General features: G+C 36.2%; 1 protein-coding gene across 3 annotated transcripts; it reads right to left on the reverse strand.

Annotated features, from left to right (window-relative positions):
* Window positions 1-1,770: 1,770 nt before the first annotated feature.
* Window positions 1,771-6,302, reverse strand: LOC125591641 (WAT1-related protein At1g43650-like). 3 transcript variants are annotated; one of them, XM_048766192.1, is made up of 7 exons: window positions 6,000-6,272; window positions 5,779-5,841; window positions 5,537-5,653; window positions 4,590-4,821; window positions 2,453-2,611; window positions 2,222-2,373; window positions 1,771-2,106 (listed from the first exon to the last, which is right to left on the reverse strand). In XM_048766192.1, exons 1-7 carry the CDS (start codon window positions 6,173-6,175, stop codon window positions 1,977-1,979), a joined length of 1,029 nt encoding a protein of 342 aa, XP_048622149.1. In that variant the 5' UTR covers window positions 6,176-6,272; the 3' UTR covers window positions 1,771-1,976. The 3 variants fall into 3 exon arrangements, 2 of the variants coding, with proteins under 2 accessions (XP_048622149.1, XP_048622150.1); XM_048766193.1 differs by lacking the exon at window positions 5,779-5,841 and having other exon boundaries at window positions 6,000-6,302; XR_007327742.1 differs by lacking the exons at window positions 1,771-2,106; window positions 2,222-2,373 and adding an exon at window positions 2,790-4,138 and having other exon boundaries at window positions 2,489-2,611; window positions 6,000-6,293.
* Between the last annotated feature and the right edge of the window lie 12,185 nt (window positions 6,303-18,487).

Below are 18,487 nucleotides of genomic sequence, written 5' to 3' on the forward strand. Positions count from 1 at the left end.
ATTAAAGTAGCTAGACTTAGAGTTTCTATTCAGGTAATCAGGATTATAATCCTATAGGTGCTTATTAGTTGTATTCATCATATTATAGAGCTCAAGCTCTTAAACAACAAATCGATCGGCGTTCATTTTCTAGGTTTGTCTATTGACACGACTTAAGTGTCGATCAGTGATTCTAGAAGAATATCGATCGAAACAAGTGTCTCGCTGTCGATCGATTATTCTATAAGAATATCGATCGACGAGCGTTAAGTCAAGCTTTACGCACGGGTTGAATTATGCTCACTAGGCTTCCTAGATCAGCTTTCGCGTTACTCTAACAATTCTAGCTCAGTTAGGACGGATTCAGGGTGAGATGCAAGTTATCACTTGTGTCTACAACTCCTAGGGCAAGTTCTAGGTAGCTAATCTAGAAACATGCATTAATGACAATCATAATGATAAATATCACAATTTAGCAATCTATAGCTGGGGATAATCTCTCATAATCTATTTGAACCCTAAAACTAACAATAGAACTACTCAGACATAGGTAAGCAATTCATAACAACAAGGAATATATAATAAAAGTGCATGAGATTAAAGTAAGAATCAATGAAGTTCCAATCACAAATCTCTCTAGATCTTCTCTGGAACTCTCCTAAAATCCTAGAAAAAACCTTAAAACCTTTGCTGTGAAAAACAAGGGAACAAGAAAGCACTATATGCCTCTAACATGTTGGCAAACTATAAGCATTAGGTTAAAACTCGTCAGGAGTAATCTTGTAATTTGGTGATGTCTTGGGCTTTAAGTTGGCTTGTATCAAACGGGCTTCTGCGCACTCGCTATCGATCGGTGTCACGATGTGAACATCGATCGATTATTTCTCTTCAATGTCGACCGATGGTCGTGCTTGATGGTCAGCTCGGATGTCTTCTCCTTTTATCTCCAAAATGCTCCAAAATCATCACTTTACTCCAAATCACTCATGAACCTGTAAATATACTAAATAGACTCTAGAATATAATAAATAATAGTTAAAACACTTATAAACCATGGGTAAAAGTTGGTCAAATTCATGGCTTATCATTAAGTACGACCTTGATATCCAGTCAGAAGTGTCATATTAATTAAGAATTTAGAATATTTATGATATGGACATATAGATTGATGAGAGTATAGAATTGGAAGTATTATTGACTCTTATGAAAAATATATTACAATATGCATATACTTATATAGAAATGACTAAACCTAACTCCTAAACTAATGTGAAGTAATAAATCATAGATAATGATAAGTTTTATGTTCTAATATATTGATATATATCTTGATCTTGGATTTGGGTTGACCTTCTAGATTTTCCAATAGATGCCGATGAGAGTATGGGGAATTGACCAGTACAAAGATTCTAGGAGAGATGAGAGTTCGGAGAGTCTATGTTGAAAGGAAATGTGGAATTGATGAAGTTATGGTATAATGAGATGGATGAATTTATAGAGATTTGCACTTTATTTGGTGGTAAGAAGATAAGAAAAGAAAAAGATAATATATTTTATATTTGTGGGGCTGTAATTAAATAAAAGAGAAACTATTTCATTTTTTTAATTTTGAAAACTATGAATTTGTCTCCTACGAAAATTAACGAAGATTATCTAGTTAGGGTGAAGTTTGTGTTTAGATAGGGACTTGATGCTTTTGTTTTCAAAAATGTATAGAGCTTTAAGTGAGCTATCTAAAACATGAAAACTCCCTATTATGTAAATCACTCTTTTTTATACTGAAATAGCGTATTGTCCAACGTATTATTCTATTTTATGCTTTTGTTTTCATGAATGTCTAGAGCTTTAAGTGAGCTATCTAAACCCAGAACAATAAAATCAATTCGCCGAACATAAAGAAAAGAAGGACAAAACTCCACATTTATGTTTACATGCATGCGATGCTGACATTATTGATGTGGTGATGGTTGGGACAAAGTACACATAGACACGGAATATTAGACGATAATCTCTTCTTTAATCTCTTGTTGACTTTGTTTTTCCCCATATATTTGTACTTCGTCTTCTTTAGTTTTACCCCATATACCAATGTATAGTCCACACACCAACAAAAATGCTCCACAAACACTGCTCCATTAATATCCCCAAGATTAAACAAACACATTCTCAACATCTGAAGACAGATATACATATATTGATATACTATATATAAATTATGATATTCTTGAGAAAACGCACAAACCTTCCAAGATAAAGTGTTTCCTTAAAAAGGAAAGATGAGACGATGCATGTAATGATGAGAGCTAAAGGAGTGTAGAGTGCAGTGAATACTGGTCCTTTCTTCTCTATAGCCCATACTTGTAACCAATAGGTGAATCCAGTTACCATAATTCCCTGTTTAAGTTTGTGTAGGAAGAAGACTTTCATATTAATATATTATCTAAAGATTAGAGATGAAATTAGGTGGACATACACAATAGGCCATTGATAAAAGAGGTAAGCCAAATTCGATCTTCCAAACTGATGGACTTCTGTTCACTGCGACTGCCCAAACTGCGGTTTGCATACAACTGAAGACGCATTGAAGTGTTACCAATCGCAACTTCGCTGTGTATTCTTTCATCACCTTGCTCTAACAACACAATTTTTTTGAAAATATTTATTTTTCTTAGATTAAATAAAAATATCCATTGATGAAACTATTAACGAAAAAAGACTTGGTTTAGTGGTAAGTCTCTACGGACATACATTTTATGCTCCCACAAAAATAAAATAAAATAGAGGATCAATGATGCCGAAGGGATCCTCACCGTACCAATTACGTGGGTTCATCCATCCAGCCTAACCAATATTCGAGTGAGAGTGCCATGAAGATTGAAAGTATGGGCTTGAATTTATCACTTGTAATCTATTTTTCAGAATCTATAATAGATATGAATATTTTTCAATTTTTATACTTAGTAAAAAACATATCCATACTATTACATGACGTCGCTTGCCTAGATGCAATAATCTTGTAATTTTGTTTTCCTACCTATACACAGGTGATAGGTTGTTGATTAATTATTATATATGATGAATGATAAATACAAGTTCTGCTTTGACTCTTAACTCTTTTTTCTTTCATAAAATAGACATTGACCGGTTCCTACAAATATTTAAATGTTCGGAAAAGTAAATAAAACTCTCTCCATTTTAGATTATATATCTACAAGATTAATTGTTCAAAATGAAATACTATATTTTAGATTTTATACAAAATTTTAAATAAAGTTCCAGTTCACATCTTAATAGTTCAATGTCTTAGTAAGAGGGATAAAATTGTATAACGTATTAATAAAATAGTATAGTACAAACGGTAATAATATATTTTTAATGTATGTAAGAAAATCTTTAGCCAACATATAAAATGATACTAATATGTAAAATATCTAACCAAACCGGAAAAGACGTATCCGATGAATGAATGATTCAATCCCTTCCCACTCGCACGATATCACCGTTCCGTTGCCAATAATCATCAATCATAAAAGTTTGGACAAATAGTCTTTTTTTCTCATACCGTGGTGGAGGGTGAATTAGGTTTCGAAATAAATTATTTTTTTTAAATAGCTTATTATTTATTTTCTGCATATTACTTTATTACTCAAATTAAAAAAGAAAAATTGGCAACAAATTCAAAGTGGTTTAAGTAACCAAACCAAAATAAAACACAATGAATATAAATTCAGTAAATTATAAGGATGAAAATTTCGATAACTTAATATTTTAGAAAAAACTTTGTAATATATAAATCAGAACTAAGTTTATATGCGTTTAATTAAACTGCTTAAAATTTTGACATTTTTACCTCTTACCTTACTAAAATAATTTTTTTTTTTTTTGCAGCAAACGGCTATTCTATTACTCAAACTTGAGGTGGTCTGGAGAGCCAGATCGGAATAGAACAACCAATAAAACATAGAGATCTATGAAAAGAACGTGCATTCCTAGCTAATGAATCTGCAATCTCATTTTGTGCCCTTGGTAAATAGCTGATCTTGAAGTCCGAATAGCACAACCGAAGAGTTTGAATGATTTCCAGCTCAGTTGAAAAGTTGGGCCAAGCTTGTGGCTCTTGTATCATTGTAATCAGGTCCTTGCAATCAGTCACAAATCTCTGACCATGCGTATACATAGTAATAGATAACCATACGTATAAATTTGGAAAAAAATGTGTTTGATAACCGAATATAACTTGATGTTTCCGTATAATATTATCATATCATATAAAACAGTGCGTCATCGGAGTAAAATAAAATGGTGTTTTTTTAAGAAGATACACGTTTAAAAGACCATCTTTTTTTTTTCATCTGTAGTTTTTTGGAAAATATGATACTGTAATCATACTAGTCATTAAATAAGAAAAAAATGTAGCCATGATCTGGAGATGTGTAGAACACATATATAACTATTTATTTAGAAGACTAGAACCCATATCATACAATATTATTGTCTTCGCTGTGAACAGTACTGTGATAACCCAATTATATATTGAGCAATGATTAATAAAATAGAATGGGAGAATCAGTACGCTGTACGCAACTAGTGACAGTGAGTGAGTGGCGTACCTGCAATACAATCCACAAACACCAGCAGGTATTGGCGGCAAGCATAGTGATTGATCCTTTTACAGAATTTTTTGTTGATGGAACGGCTTTGTTTGGAATGGTCGTGTTGCTATAATGATTGATCAAACTTGGCCCTTTCACAAAGGCGAACACTAATGCGCCCAACATACCAACCATCGAACCAAATACTTTCGCTAGTCCGTATGACTTCTTTAACGTCACCGCCTCTAATCTTCAAAAGTAATAAAAATGATTGGGTCAATTCAGGTTAGGTCGAGTTGGAAATTTATCAACTGAATTCTATTGGTTTTAACTGTCTTATATGTAAGTCTCTCTACCACATGTGTTTGAGAAAGTTGGAGTAAGAAAGATAAAAAGAATAATAAAATTACTCAAATAGTTTATTTGTCAATAGTTTACTTGATATGTTTTTTTCACAGTAGAAAATAGGTGTTGAAACTACTACAAAATAGGTTCTGAAAATTTATATATTTTAACCAACATATATTTATTTCTTAGAACATAATTTTATTGTATATATGTATTATAGTTAGTTTTTCTCACACGTTATGAAATAAAAGACACGATACATGTCAAACCTAAATATGTATAAATCTATTAAAAATAGTATTACGCTAATAAGTGAGTGGCAAGAAAAGTTATTACAAGATAAAGCTTGGTTTGTAGTTGGCAAGAATAAAGGACTGGTTTAATATCGTTTATATATTGATATTTGCTTTAGGAATATTAAAAGAATTACTAAAATACATTAAAGTGATTTAAAGATTTTGTTTGATTACGATTCTTTAGCTTTTATCATGAATTATATAAAACTAAACAAAAGTATGTCCCTCCCCTGAGATTTTTTTGGAAACACATTCTTTGATCAAAACATGCTGACAAGCATAACATAAATGAAGAGAGATAGAACCATTAGTGTAGTTTACCTGAAAAGAAGAGCCAATACGAAGGTGATAGAGGGAATGGCGTTGGTGGTTGCTGCTGCAAAAGTGGCCGTGGTGTTGTCGATGGCCACATAGTAGAGATTGAGACTTAGCGTGAGTCTGAATTAAATTATCAATATCAATATAGATTATTAGACAACCAGTACGTGACATTGACCTGATTGATCAAATAGTCTTAACTTGGAAGATTTCCAACTAGTAGAAAACACACAAGACATGTATACCCGAATAAGGAGATCATGAAAATTTTCAGCAGCAAGATGAACGACAGAGGAGATGATTTGGCGCTGAAAAAAAACATACTATGAATATGAGAATATTCCAGTTTGATTCGTAGTCAGGATCAGCCTAATGACTAAATCATGTTCACTGAAGGGCCGTTGATATGGCGCTTTTCTTTCTTATGATGTTAAACGGATGAGTTAAAGTAACAGAAAAGAACAACCTTTCAAGGAAGAATGCGAAAGGGGACAACGCCAGAGCAGCGAAGGCTTGTCGGTAGAAAACAAAGACAAAAGGGTTGGTCCCTTGAGAGATAGCCACTTTTGAGAGCAATGGCATTCCTGCGTATATAATCTGTACAAACACCATTGCCATGTTGGCTTTGTGCTTCATCATCATGGATTAATAGTGATGTATGTATGTTTTTTATCGCCTTTTATTTGCTGAAACTCATCTTGCTTCTCTCCGCTATTTATGCTTTCTGTTTCGGTGGACACTAAAGATTTTTTGTCTTCTTTTTGTGTCACTATTACAAATATGGACACGTGTACTTCCATCGAGATTAAATTCACAGGAGACGTTACAATCAAAACCGCACCTACATCTCCTCATAAACCCGAACAAATCACTACTTCTAGCGGTGTATACATGTGTTTTATCTATGGTTTCGATTTGACATAAAGAGTAGTATTGTGGTATAGAATTTTGAATGATAAGTACCGATAGAAATGTGAGATTTCGAACAGAGGATAAATTTTCAGATTAGAGAAAAATCAGTGAAGAACAAGAGAGAGATAGAGAATAAATTACTTAATTTTATTATTCAGAACATATTACATATTTTTACAACTTGTAATATCAAAATACTCAACATGCAGAGAACAACAGATTCCAAGATAAAATAACAAATGATGAACATGCAGAAGACTTCAGTTCCCAAAGCATGTATTTACTTATTTTTGTCAACGCTCCCCTCAAACTTGAACGCACATTACAAAAAATATGAAATTTGATAGTAGTAGAGAGAGAATAGAATTTTTTTTCGTCTCTGCTATGGTTGACGTACCAGTTAATTTTAGATAGCGTTTGTATATTTCGAAACGCTATGATAGAGTATTATATTTGGAAACGTTATGATAGCGTATGTTTAATAGCAAAATAATTAAAACGCTATGTTTGGTTTTTTAAATCCCTAAACCCTAAACAAATTTTTAAACCTTAAACTCTAAGTAAACCTTAAAACTCTTATATTCTCGTAATATAACTTCAAATCTTAAATTTGAAATCAAATTTATTCTTTTTAATTTTAATATATTTCCAAACACACAAACCTTAATTCCTCAATCAAACTCTATACCCTAAATCCTAACATGAAACATATATAAACCATACATCCAATAAATATAAATTTCAAATCCAAATTTTAATAATCTAACAAATTTAAAATCTTAATCTTAATCACATATACTTATATAGAAACTCTAACCCTTATACTTTCAAAACTTCTAACCCTAAAATCATAACACAAAACACTTTACACAAACTAATTATAAAAACCCCATTATGCAGTTCTGAAAATCATATAACCACAAAAATCTAATCAAAATTTATATTTCATATGTTAAATTATAATACCTATTCTCTACATTTAGGAAATTTATAAAACAATTAAAAAGAAATCTAAAAACAATTTTATTGTTTTTATGACCATTGATTGAGGGCTAAATCTATTCTTTTATCTAACTCCAACCTTCTCTCTCATTGGTTAATTTTTCTTTCTCAAATATCACAATTCACAGCCATTGATGCAATGTAATCCAAATGCCACAATTTAATATTTCTCTTTCTCACTTTTCTTCTCCTATACGACTTTTCATTTTTCTTTCTTCAGCAACAACATCGACGATGAACCCGATGAAGGAGTAGAAACTGGTTGTTGGACCACCATAGAAGAAGAGACAATGACACCGGTCTGAGTTCGTCGCTGTCGTCAACGGTCTCGAAATCGGAAGGAGCATGGTGGTGCTTAGTAGCGAGGGTGAAGAGTTCGAGGTGGTGATGGAGTTATGTCAAAGCAAAGCCCTCGCATCATTGCAGTACTCATCTCTTTTGTGTCCCTTGATCAATACTCCCAAGGTGTAGCTTACACATATATCTTTATGCAGAAATGAGGTCAGTAGAGGGGTATGTCAGGTGCTATCAGTGGAGTTGTGTGAAGTATGGTAATGGTGACTAAGCTAGAGTGTAGTACATTGAATCATATGAGGTTAGTATTGACTCATTACCACTTATCATATTTGCAGAAATGAGAGCAGTGATTTTAAATTAAGTGAGTCCGGCTGTTTTCAAAAACCTCTTTCACATGACTACTCTATGTTTTGCTTGAGGACAAGCAAAATGGTAAGTCTGGGGTAGTTGATATACCATGGATTTTAACACATTTAGACCTTGGTATATAGTTGTTTTAGAGTATATTATATGTGTTTGGAGTCTATTTTAGAGTATTTTTAGGTTCATGTAAACTTTGGTGATTATGGAGCTTTTTAAGGTGCGTAACTGCACATATGCGTCAGAAGTTTAGCTAGTATGGAGGCCTTTCCACGGTGCAATTTAGCTGATCTTTTGACACAAGATATATCTTTGAGTTTGATTTCAAATGCGACCAGTTTTAGGTCCATCCAACGGTTTAGATCTAAAATTATGCCTGATTTACTGAAGAGTTGTACATCTGCCTCGCGAGAGGAAGCTATCGAGGATTAGAAGGAGTGTCGATCGACGACACAGCCTTGGTGTCGATCGACACTGATTCCAGAAGATGGGCTGAGCCTATTTCATGACTAACTTAAGGCCAGAAATCACCACATATTACCAGAATACCTTTTGACGACCTGAAACCTTATTTTACTGTTTCTAAGTCATTGTTGACGACTATGCTTCATACTATTCTAGAGAGAGAGAGAGAGCTTAGAACTGGAGAGAGAGATCTGAACACCTTGAGAGAGAAGATCTTGAACTCTCTTTGTTTCTTTAATCTACTTTATCTTTTGATTTATTCTATTGCAGTATTATTCAGACCAACATAATGTTTTATATGAATATGCATGAGTAGTTCTATTGTTAGATTTAGGGTTCTTCAAAGTGTAATATATGGTTTGCTAAATCTGTATTATTGTTAGGGTGTTTAATTAGTTCTTCATCCAGTCGTCTTTATTAGATTTTCCCCAACAAACAACCTTTATTTATTTACTTGATTAGAATCATTACTGTCCAGCATTACTTCGAAAACAATAAATCTGTTGTGTAGTTTTAGAGTCTATGTGGATTTGATCTCTAAGTATTACAACTGAACCTCTTATTTGATAGAGTAGAGGTTACTCCTTAGGTATATAATTTGAGTGATATCAACAGGTGATCTAACAAAATGATACTAGTGGTCCTTTGCCAACACGTGAAGAACTTGGTCGAGGTAAACGTCAACCCGTTCCATCCGTTAAACTTAAAGACTATGTCACCTATAATACAAAAGCAATAGACTCCGCCTTAAGTACCCATCACGTCCCACTGTCTCCTTTCCTCAGTCCTCGTCTACGGTCCAAGGTAATTCTCTGTACCCATTGACAAAATTTGTCTCTGATTCTAAATTTACTCCACAGAATCAAGCCGCCTTAGCAGCCATTACAGCCGGTGTTGAGCCAAAACATTTTAAAAAGGCTGTTGGAACTTACGTATGGAATGATGCTACGACAATAGAGGTGGTTTTATATAAGAGAAACATACATCGGACATGTGGGATTTACCACCTGGCAAAGTTGCACTTGGAATTCAATGGGTATACACATTCAAGTATAATACCGACGGTACAGTCAGACGGCACAAAGTTTGTGTTGTGGTTATGGGAAACAAATAGGTTGAATTGAAAGATCACAATGAAACCTTTGCTCCAGTTATCAAAAAGAAGACGTCTCGAACGTTTCTCTGGTTGGTCACATCAAACCAATGGAAACACTATCAAATGGATGTTAATAATGCTTTTCTTCATGGAGATCTTTCCTTGTTTCCGTCCCTCCCATCCTGATAAAGTTTGCTGTCTTTGAAAGTATTTGTATAGGCTTAAACAAGCTCCACGCTGTTGGTTTAAAAGGCTTTATGATGAGCTACTTAAGTTTGGCTTTATCTAGTCATATGATGACTATTCGTTGTTCTTGTATACTCGCAAGGGAATGGAGCTGCGTGTGCTCATCTATGTTGACGACTTGTTTATTTGTGGTAATGAAAGCCATATGATTCACAAGTTCAAAGAGTACTTAGGTACATGTTTTTCTATGAAAGATCTCGGAACTCAAATATTTCTGGTATTGAAGTAAGTCGTGGTCTGGAAGGAGTTTTTCTTTCTCAGCGAAAGTACGCGTTAGATATTATTATTGTTACAAGAATTATCGGCTGTAAACCAGATGCCACTCCTCTCGAACAGACTCATGATATCACTCAAATTACCCTAAGGAATGATTTGTACTCTCTCAAATAAGAGGTCGAGTTGTAGCACTTAGGGATCAAATTCACAGGGAGCTAGGGGAAACACTATATCTAAATAGTTATTGATTAAGCTAGGCCAATAGATTATAAAACAGTAAATAGCAGATAGAATGAACAAGCTAGTTGTTCAGTAAATTGATGAGTTGTTTGACGGAAAGATGGTTTGCTAGACTTAGGGTATCTATTCAGGCAATCAGGATTATAGTAGTATAGAGACTAAGGTTGGATATTCTAGAACTCAAACTACGGAATAATCTATCAACTTATGTTGTTTAGATTATCTATTGTCTAGATCTAAGACCTCAGCTGTCGCTTGTTGGTCTTGAAAAAGTGTCTATCGACGCTATCAACGAGCTATCGATCGATACACATCTTAGATCGTCGATCGATACAACTACTGAGTTGTCGATCGACTTCCTTCTAGCAAGCTTTAGCGAGTGGGTTTGAACAGTTCACTAGGTTAAACTAAATCATCTTCCGCTTGTTTCTAGCAATCCTAGCACAATCTAAACTAATCAGACAGAGAACCAAACTTTCGCTTACGCCCTACTATCTATAGACAAAGTTCTAATTAGCTACTCTAGAACACATGCATTAAGAACAGTCTAGTTGATTCATATTCATGACAATTAGAAATTTTATATTTTGGGCTAATCCCTCATGAATATCTGAACCCTAAATCTAACAAGATAAACTACTCAGACATGATTTTTCACAGAATCATAAACTGAATAGATGAAATAGAAATAGATATAAAAACCAAAGGAGTTTCAGGAGGACTCTGGAGAAATGCCTCCCTTCTCTCCTAACCTAAGAGAAACAATATAATAAAGTTTTTCCGTCAACAATGGCTTAGAAAATACATAAATAGGATTTTAGGTCGTCCACGGGTATTCTGGTAATTTGTGGTTGCTTCTGGGCTTAAGTCGGTCTTGAAATATACTCGTCCCATGTTCTGGAATCACCGTCGATCGACACCAAGGGTGCACCGTCGATAGACGTTCCTTCATCTCCTTGACAGCTCTCTCTCTCTAGTGAGACAGACTGGCCACTATTCAGTAAAACGGGCATAACGTCTGATATAACCGTTGGATTGACCTCAAACCGGTGGCATTGGAAAGCTAACTAAAATCTCTATCTTGTGTCAAAATATCAGCTCAATCTCACCGTGGAAAATTCTCCTTCCATATCTAAACATCTGACACGTCTGTGCAGTTCTACATTCAAAAGGCTCCAAACGACCCAAAAATCACCACTTTCCTCCAAAACGTACCTAAACCAGAAAACATACTAAAAAGACTCCAAAACAAATATAATGTATTTAAAACACCTATATACCATGGCTAAAAGTGGGTAAAATCCATGGTATATCAACACCCTCAAACTTACTCTTTTGCTTGTCCTCAAGCAAAACAATGAGCAATCTCTCTGGAAGCGGTTTGAAAAAAGCAGGGACTCACACAATTTAAGAACTCACTATCATTACTTCTACAATGTTGCAAGCCACATCAGATCAATTCTTACTTCAGAGGTATCCTATATACCATATCCTAGCTTAGTAACCAAATCCATCTAACAATCAACTTAGCTAATAGTGTATGACCCTCAACTGATCTCATTTACTACATATATAAAAGGTGTAGGCTTTACCATGGGAGTATCGATCAAAAGACACATGGACTCTTACTCAAGCAAGATTCTGAACACACAGGTAGTCTTATCTGATCACTTTCTTCCCTCTTTCTCTCTTCTCTGAATCTCAATTCCACTGAACAATGATGCTGATACAGTCCCTCTTTATTCATCTTCTTTTCGATTTTCTCTTTTATTTTTCTCTATTCATTTTTTTTTTTGACAAAGTGTAGGCGAATAATGAGGTCACATGAGACACTCATACCCCTCGCTTCCAACGATGTGTAATCATTTCATTAGAGTAGAATAATGGGGTCGCAGGAGACACTCCTACCCCTCTAAACCGCAGAAAATCATTTCAATCTTTTATTTATATAGATGCCGAAGAGAGAGAGAGAGAAGGGAATCAGAAACACACAGAATTTTACCTTCTAGACTTGCAGGAGGAATCCGATCTAATGTATACCAAGCCCCAATACAAGCAGATTAAGCTCAATTAGGTTGGAGATCAGCTTTGGTTCCTTCAAACATTCTCAGCAAGTGTGGATAATAGTCAGGTGATCCACTTTAGTATCTCTAATACACTCGGCAGTCAATAAATCTAAGAGTGGTGCTAGAGAGTGGTTAGTTAATAAGTGAAACTGTAAAGTTCATTATCCCCTTCTTGACTCAATAAAACTTTTTGAAAACATTTTATAAAACTCATAGATAAACTAAATATCAGTAAACCTCCCCCAGACTTAAATTACACTTTCCCCAGTGTACATCCAGTCGAAGTTTGGTGAGAACATAAAGAATAAGTGCATAATGTAACAAAGATAAACGATAACCTGCTCGCCGATGTCAATGTCGATCAACACAATGAAGTGTCTATCGATCGGTGCTGGTCTGGTACTGTTGAACGATGTCGACATGGTCTCATCGGTCGATGGGCTGGGCAATCATCTCCTCGGATCTTTTTTTTAACTCAAAGTAAAACATAATATTAGTAGAACCTCCCCCAAACTTAAACAACATTGTCTCAGTATTATACAGTCTAAGATTGGTGGGAAAATAAACCATAAGTACTAAATTTAACAAGGTTTCGCGAGTATACCTGCCATTGATGTGAGTATTAATCAACACAGTTAAGTGGCGATCGATACTTGTGATGCTCAGTCGATCGATATTGATAAGTTTTCGGTCGATGCTAATGAAGAACTCATGAACCTTGGATCTTTTTTTCGATGAACAGTACCTCAGCTACAGTGTCGATCGATGTTACAGTGTCGATCAATGTTACAGCGTTGTCATCACTGTTCATTATTTTTTTTTTCTTGACCTGCATAAAATTTAGAAACGAAAATCAGTAAACTTTTGAAACTAAGCTTAAAAGAAACTACCTAACAGTGGGATACCTCCCACTCAGCGCTTATTTTCAGTCATTAGCTTGACTTCTAGAGATCTGAATCAGTCTGGATGAGAATGAGAACTTGCTCAAAACGAAGTCTCAATGCCTTCTTTCTGAAGATTCATCATACTTTTTGTGAAAGCCTCCAAAGACTCTTCCCATTTGTATATCATTTCAGCAATAAGGAGTGCTCGAAGATTTACGAATGGTTGTGAGAAGCATCTGCTGCGCACTCTGTACTTCATGACACCATCTGAGTAGTGAGGAATCAATGATAACTGAGGATCACCCTTGATCATTTTCCTCTTCTTCCTCTTCTTTCCCCCAGACTTGTTTGATTGCGTGGTGGTGCCTCCATCAAAAAGATTGCAACACACTTCAAACTCTTCTGCTATGATATGCGTCCGATGTCGATCGATGGTATCTGGTCGGTGTCGATCGATGCTGCTTCTGCTGGGCCTTTATCGACTTCATCTCTACATCTTAACTCTCTCTGAGAAGCTACCGCATACATATCATCAGCAAATACCCCATTGTAGGAACCTAAATGCACACTTCTATCTGGTGGGATAGGAAATTCAACTTCAACAACAACACATGGAACCACAAACTTCACAAGTTCATGTGTTCTCTTCACTCTTTTGTGAAACCATCAGCTTTCTCTGCGCATATAGGTGGTCTAAGATGTTCGGGGATAGCAAGGTGCGAGCTCTTTGATTTGTGCATTCTTTCCTCAATCGGTTCCAGCTCAACCACGCAACTCTGCAGTTCGTCCGACAATGGGTATCAATCGATGCAGTCGGTGGGTATAGATCGATGTTATCTGGTGGGTGGCGATCGATAATATAGGTAGGGTGTTGGTCGATGATGTAGGGTGGGTGTCGATCGATCTCATCATGTTGGTGTCGATCGATGCTAGCTTTTGACGAAGTCTCAGGATCTTTTCTCGTAGTGTTCCGTTCTTCATCAAGCTTCTGCTCCGAATCAAGCCATTCCTCCAGCTCTAAAAAGTCTTCCATAGTGACTTCACTATCAGAATCCAAATATTCAAGTGTTTCTCCATCCTCTAGCTCCAACAAGTCTTCTAGCTCCAAGAAATCTTCCATGGTGATTTCTCTGTCTGCATCTGAGGTAAGATAACAACTTGATTCATATGTGCTCTCCAATGTCGAGTCTGCAGTGTCATGAGGAAAACTCTCGAACTTTCAGGGATTTCAATAGGTGTCAATCGGCAACAATAGTTTCTGTCGATCAATGCTGAGATGGTGCTGTCGATCGTTTCTGAGATCGTACCGTCGATCAACGTTGAAGTCGTGCCGTTGGTCGACGTTGAGGTCGTATCATTGATCGACGTTGAGGTCGTATCGTTGATCGACGTTGAGGTCGTGCCGTTGGTCAACATTGAGGTCGTACCGTCGATCGACGTTGAGGTCGTACCGTCGATTGACGTTGAGGTCTTACCTTTGATCGACATTGAGGTCATGGCGTTGATCGACGATGAAGGGGTGATGATGATCGATTCCGAGGCCGTGTCACTAATATCGGCTTCTTCAACTCTGCTTGGTTCTCCAAATCTATGATGTTCATCATCCTCGACCATCATGGACTCCATCTCAATCTCTAGATTTGCTGCAGCATCATAGAGAAATTTGTTGAGGAAGGTGTTTGCTATGTCGTTTCAGGCAGTGAGAGATCCTGGTGGTAGCTTCTTGAACCAATTAGTTGCATCTCCAGCAAGGGTGTATGGGAAGAGTTTACAGAAGTGGTGGTCTTCATGGACTTCATTGAAGATAAACAATACCAATTCCTCAAACATATTGATATGATCCATTGGTTGTTCGTGGGGAAATTCATGAAAGGGACGCTGACGCATAAGAGTGGTATAGATAGGTTTGAGCTAAAAAATTTCATTCTCAGCAAAATCAGGTATGAGTACCTCGACCACCTCTGTCTCCCCGCAGGTGGTGTCACTTTTTGCCGGATGAACAGTACAATGATGAACAGTGTCCGGATGAACAGTGTCGTGATGAACAATATTGTGGTGAACAGTGTCGATCGACACGATATGAACAGTGTTGATCGCGCGGGATGAACAGTGTTGATCAACGCCGGATGAACAGTGTCGATCGACGAGTGATGAACAATGTTGGTCGACACGGGATGAAGAATGTCGTTCGACATCAGATGAACAGTACCGTGATGAACATTACATCGATGAACAGTACCATGATAAACATTGCTGAAGTGAACAGTACCGTGGTGAACAATACAGTCCGACACATGTTGAATAGTGTCATTTGATGCTTGGTTTGCGCTGTCGATCGCTGCTGCTTGGAGGGTGTCGATCGATGCTTCCCTCATAGACTTACGGATCGTGCGTGAATCATCAAGCTCTTTCTTTGAAGAACCCATAAATCCTCTTTTCATTGTTGTTCCTGGTACTAAGATGTATGTACCTGAAATAGAAGAAAAAAATTTATCAGTTTTTTAACAGTAGTAAAACCTAGGAGTGATTTAATGGCGATCGAAGCTCCTCGGAAACAGCGCCAAATTAGATATCACTCAAATTACCCTAAAGAGTGATTTGTACTCTCTCAATAAGAGGTCGAGTTGTAACACTTAGGAATCGAATTCACAGGGAGCTTGGGCACACACTAGATCTAAATAGTTATTGATTAAGCTAGGCTAATAGATTATACAACATCAAATAACAGAACAGAGTGAACAAGTTAGTTGTTCAGTAAATGGATGAGTTGTTTGATGGAAATATGGTTTGCTAGACATGGTTTCTATTGAGGCAATCAAGATTATAGTAGTATAAAGACTAAAGTTGGATATTCTAGAACTCAAACTAGGGAATAATCTATCAACTTTCGTTTGTTTAGATTATCTATTGTCTAGATCTAAGACCTCAGCTGTCGCTTGTTGGTCTTGAGAAAGTGTCGATTGACGCTATCAACGTTCCTTCAAAGTTCCTTCTAGCAAGCTTTAGCAAGCGGGTTTGAACGGTTCACTAGGTTAAACTAAATCAGCTTCCGCTTGTTTCTAGCAATCCTAGCATAATCTAAACTAATTAAACAGAGAACCAAACTTCCGCTTGCGCCCTACTATCTATAGACAAGGTCCTAATTAGCTACTCTAGAACACAAGCATTAAGAGCAGTCTAGTTGATTCATATTCCTGACACTTAGCAATTCTATATTTTGGGCTAATCCCTCATGAATATCTGAACCCTAAATCTGACAAGATGAACTACTCAGACATGAATTTGTCACATAAATCATAAACTGAATAGATGAAACAGAAATTTATATATATAAACCAAAGGAGTTCCGGGAAGACTCTGAAGGAGTTCCTCCCTTCTCTCCTAACCTAAGAGAAACAATAGAATAAAGTTTTTCCGTCAACAATGGCTTAGAAAATACATAAATAGGGTTTTAGGTAGTCCATGGGTATTCTGGTAATTTATCGTTGCTTATGGGCTTAAGTTTGTCTTGAAATATACTCGGCCCGTGTTCTGGAATCACCGTCGATCGACACCAAGGGTGCACCGTCGATCGATGTTCCTTCATCTTCTCGATAGCTCTCTCTCTCTCGCTAGACAGACTGACCACTCTTCAGTAAAATGGGCATAACTTCTGATCTAACTGTTGGATTGACCTCAAGCCGGTGGCATTGGAAAGCTAACTCAAAGTTCTATCCATCTTGGAAATGTCTCCATCCATATCTAAACATCTGATACGTATGTGCAGTTCTGCACTCAAACGGCTCCAAAAACCCCAAAATCACCACTTTCCTCCGAAACGTACCTAAACCTGAAAACATATTAAAAAGACTACAAAAAAACTATAATATATTTAAAAACACCTATATACCATGGCTAAAAGTGGATAAAATCCATGGTATATCAACTCATCAACTCATTGTTGTGGAAAGTCCTACATTGGCTGATCCACGCAAGTATAGGAGGCTCATTGGCCAGCTGCTCTATATTATGTGCACCATACTGGATCTAAGCTAGTCAGTCCATGTCCTTTTTCAGTTCATGCAAACACCCAAAAAATTCATTGGGAAGCTGCTCAACGGGTTGTTTGGTTTTTAAAGAGGTCTCATGGCCAAGGTATTATGTTGAATTCGTCCAAATACATGTCCCTAACCATCTATAGTGATTCTGATTGGTCTTCCTATCCCGTCACTCGCCGTTCTCTTAGTGTGTTTGTTGTCTTTCTTGGTGATTCACCTATTTTTGGAAGACGAAGAAGCAAGATACAATGTCTCATTCTTCCACTGAAGCTGAATATCGAGCTATGTCTGATGCTTTAAAAGAAGTGAAGTGGTTGCGTAAATTGTAGCATGGATTTGGTATCGAACAAGGTCCTACACGATTCTTATGTGACAGCAAAGCATCAATTCACATTGATGCGAATCCAGTCTTCCATGAACGTACCAAGCACTGAAAATGATTTTCATGTTGTTCGTGATGTTGTTCGAAATGGTCTCATCTTTCTCCATCACATACATACTACAGGGCAGGTTGCGGATATTCTCACAAGGCACTAGGACGGACTCAGTTTACTACATTACAGCCTAAGTTGGGCGTTTTGTGATCTGCACGATTGGAGAGTATTACGATATATACGACATAGAATGTACCATATATTCTAAAGTTCAGTTTTCCTATTCTCTAGTTAGAGATATGTCTAGTTTCCTAGATATCATAAGGAATAGTTTATGTTAAACCATCACTATATCTTGTATAAATACTCAGTTTGCATAGCTTAATAAAATCAAGTCAGTTTGATATCTTATTCTACAAAGTGACCCCATACATGTATTTAATGGTGATGCACTCGTGACGTATTTCGTTATTCCTTGTCGCATCATTGATATTCCTGCGTATATATCTTTAATTTTCTCGAAAGAATATCTTTCGAAATACATATGATTAGGCATATGATGTTCTTCTCCACTGTTTTCCTCTTTTAAATTAAAAGATACACGTGGTAAAAAGAATGTAATGGTTCTAATCTAATGTAACAGTCTCTTTATCTTTAAGTAGGTCTTACCAAGAGGGACACACATAATAGATCTTTCAAGTAATGTTTTTCTTAAGAAGTTCCGACAAAATCCACAATGAAAGACTATTTATTCAAATG

Source organism: Brassica napus, chromosome C8 (genome assembly GCF_020379485.1).
Source record: "Brassica napus cultivar Da-Ae chromosome C8, Da-Ae, whole genome shotgun sequence".
Lineage (NCBI taxonomy): Eukaryota > Viridiplantae > Streptophyta > Magnoliopsida > Brassicales > Brassicaceae > Brassica > Brassica napus.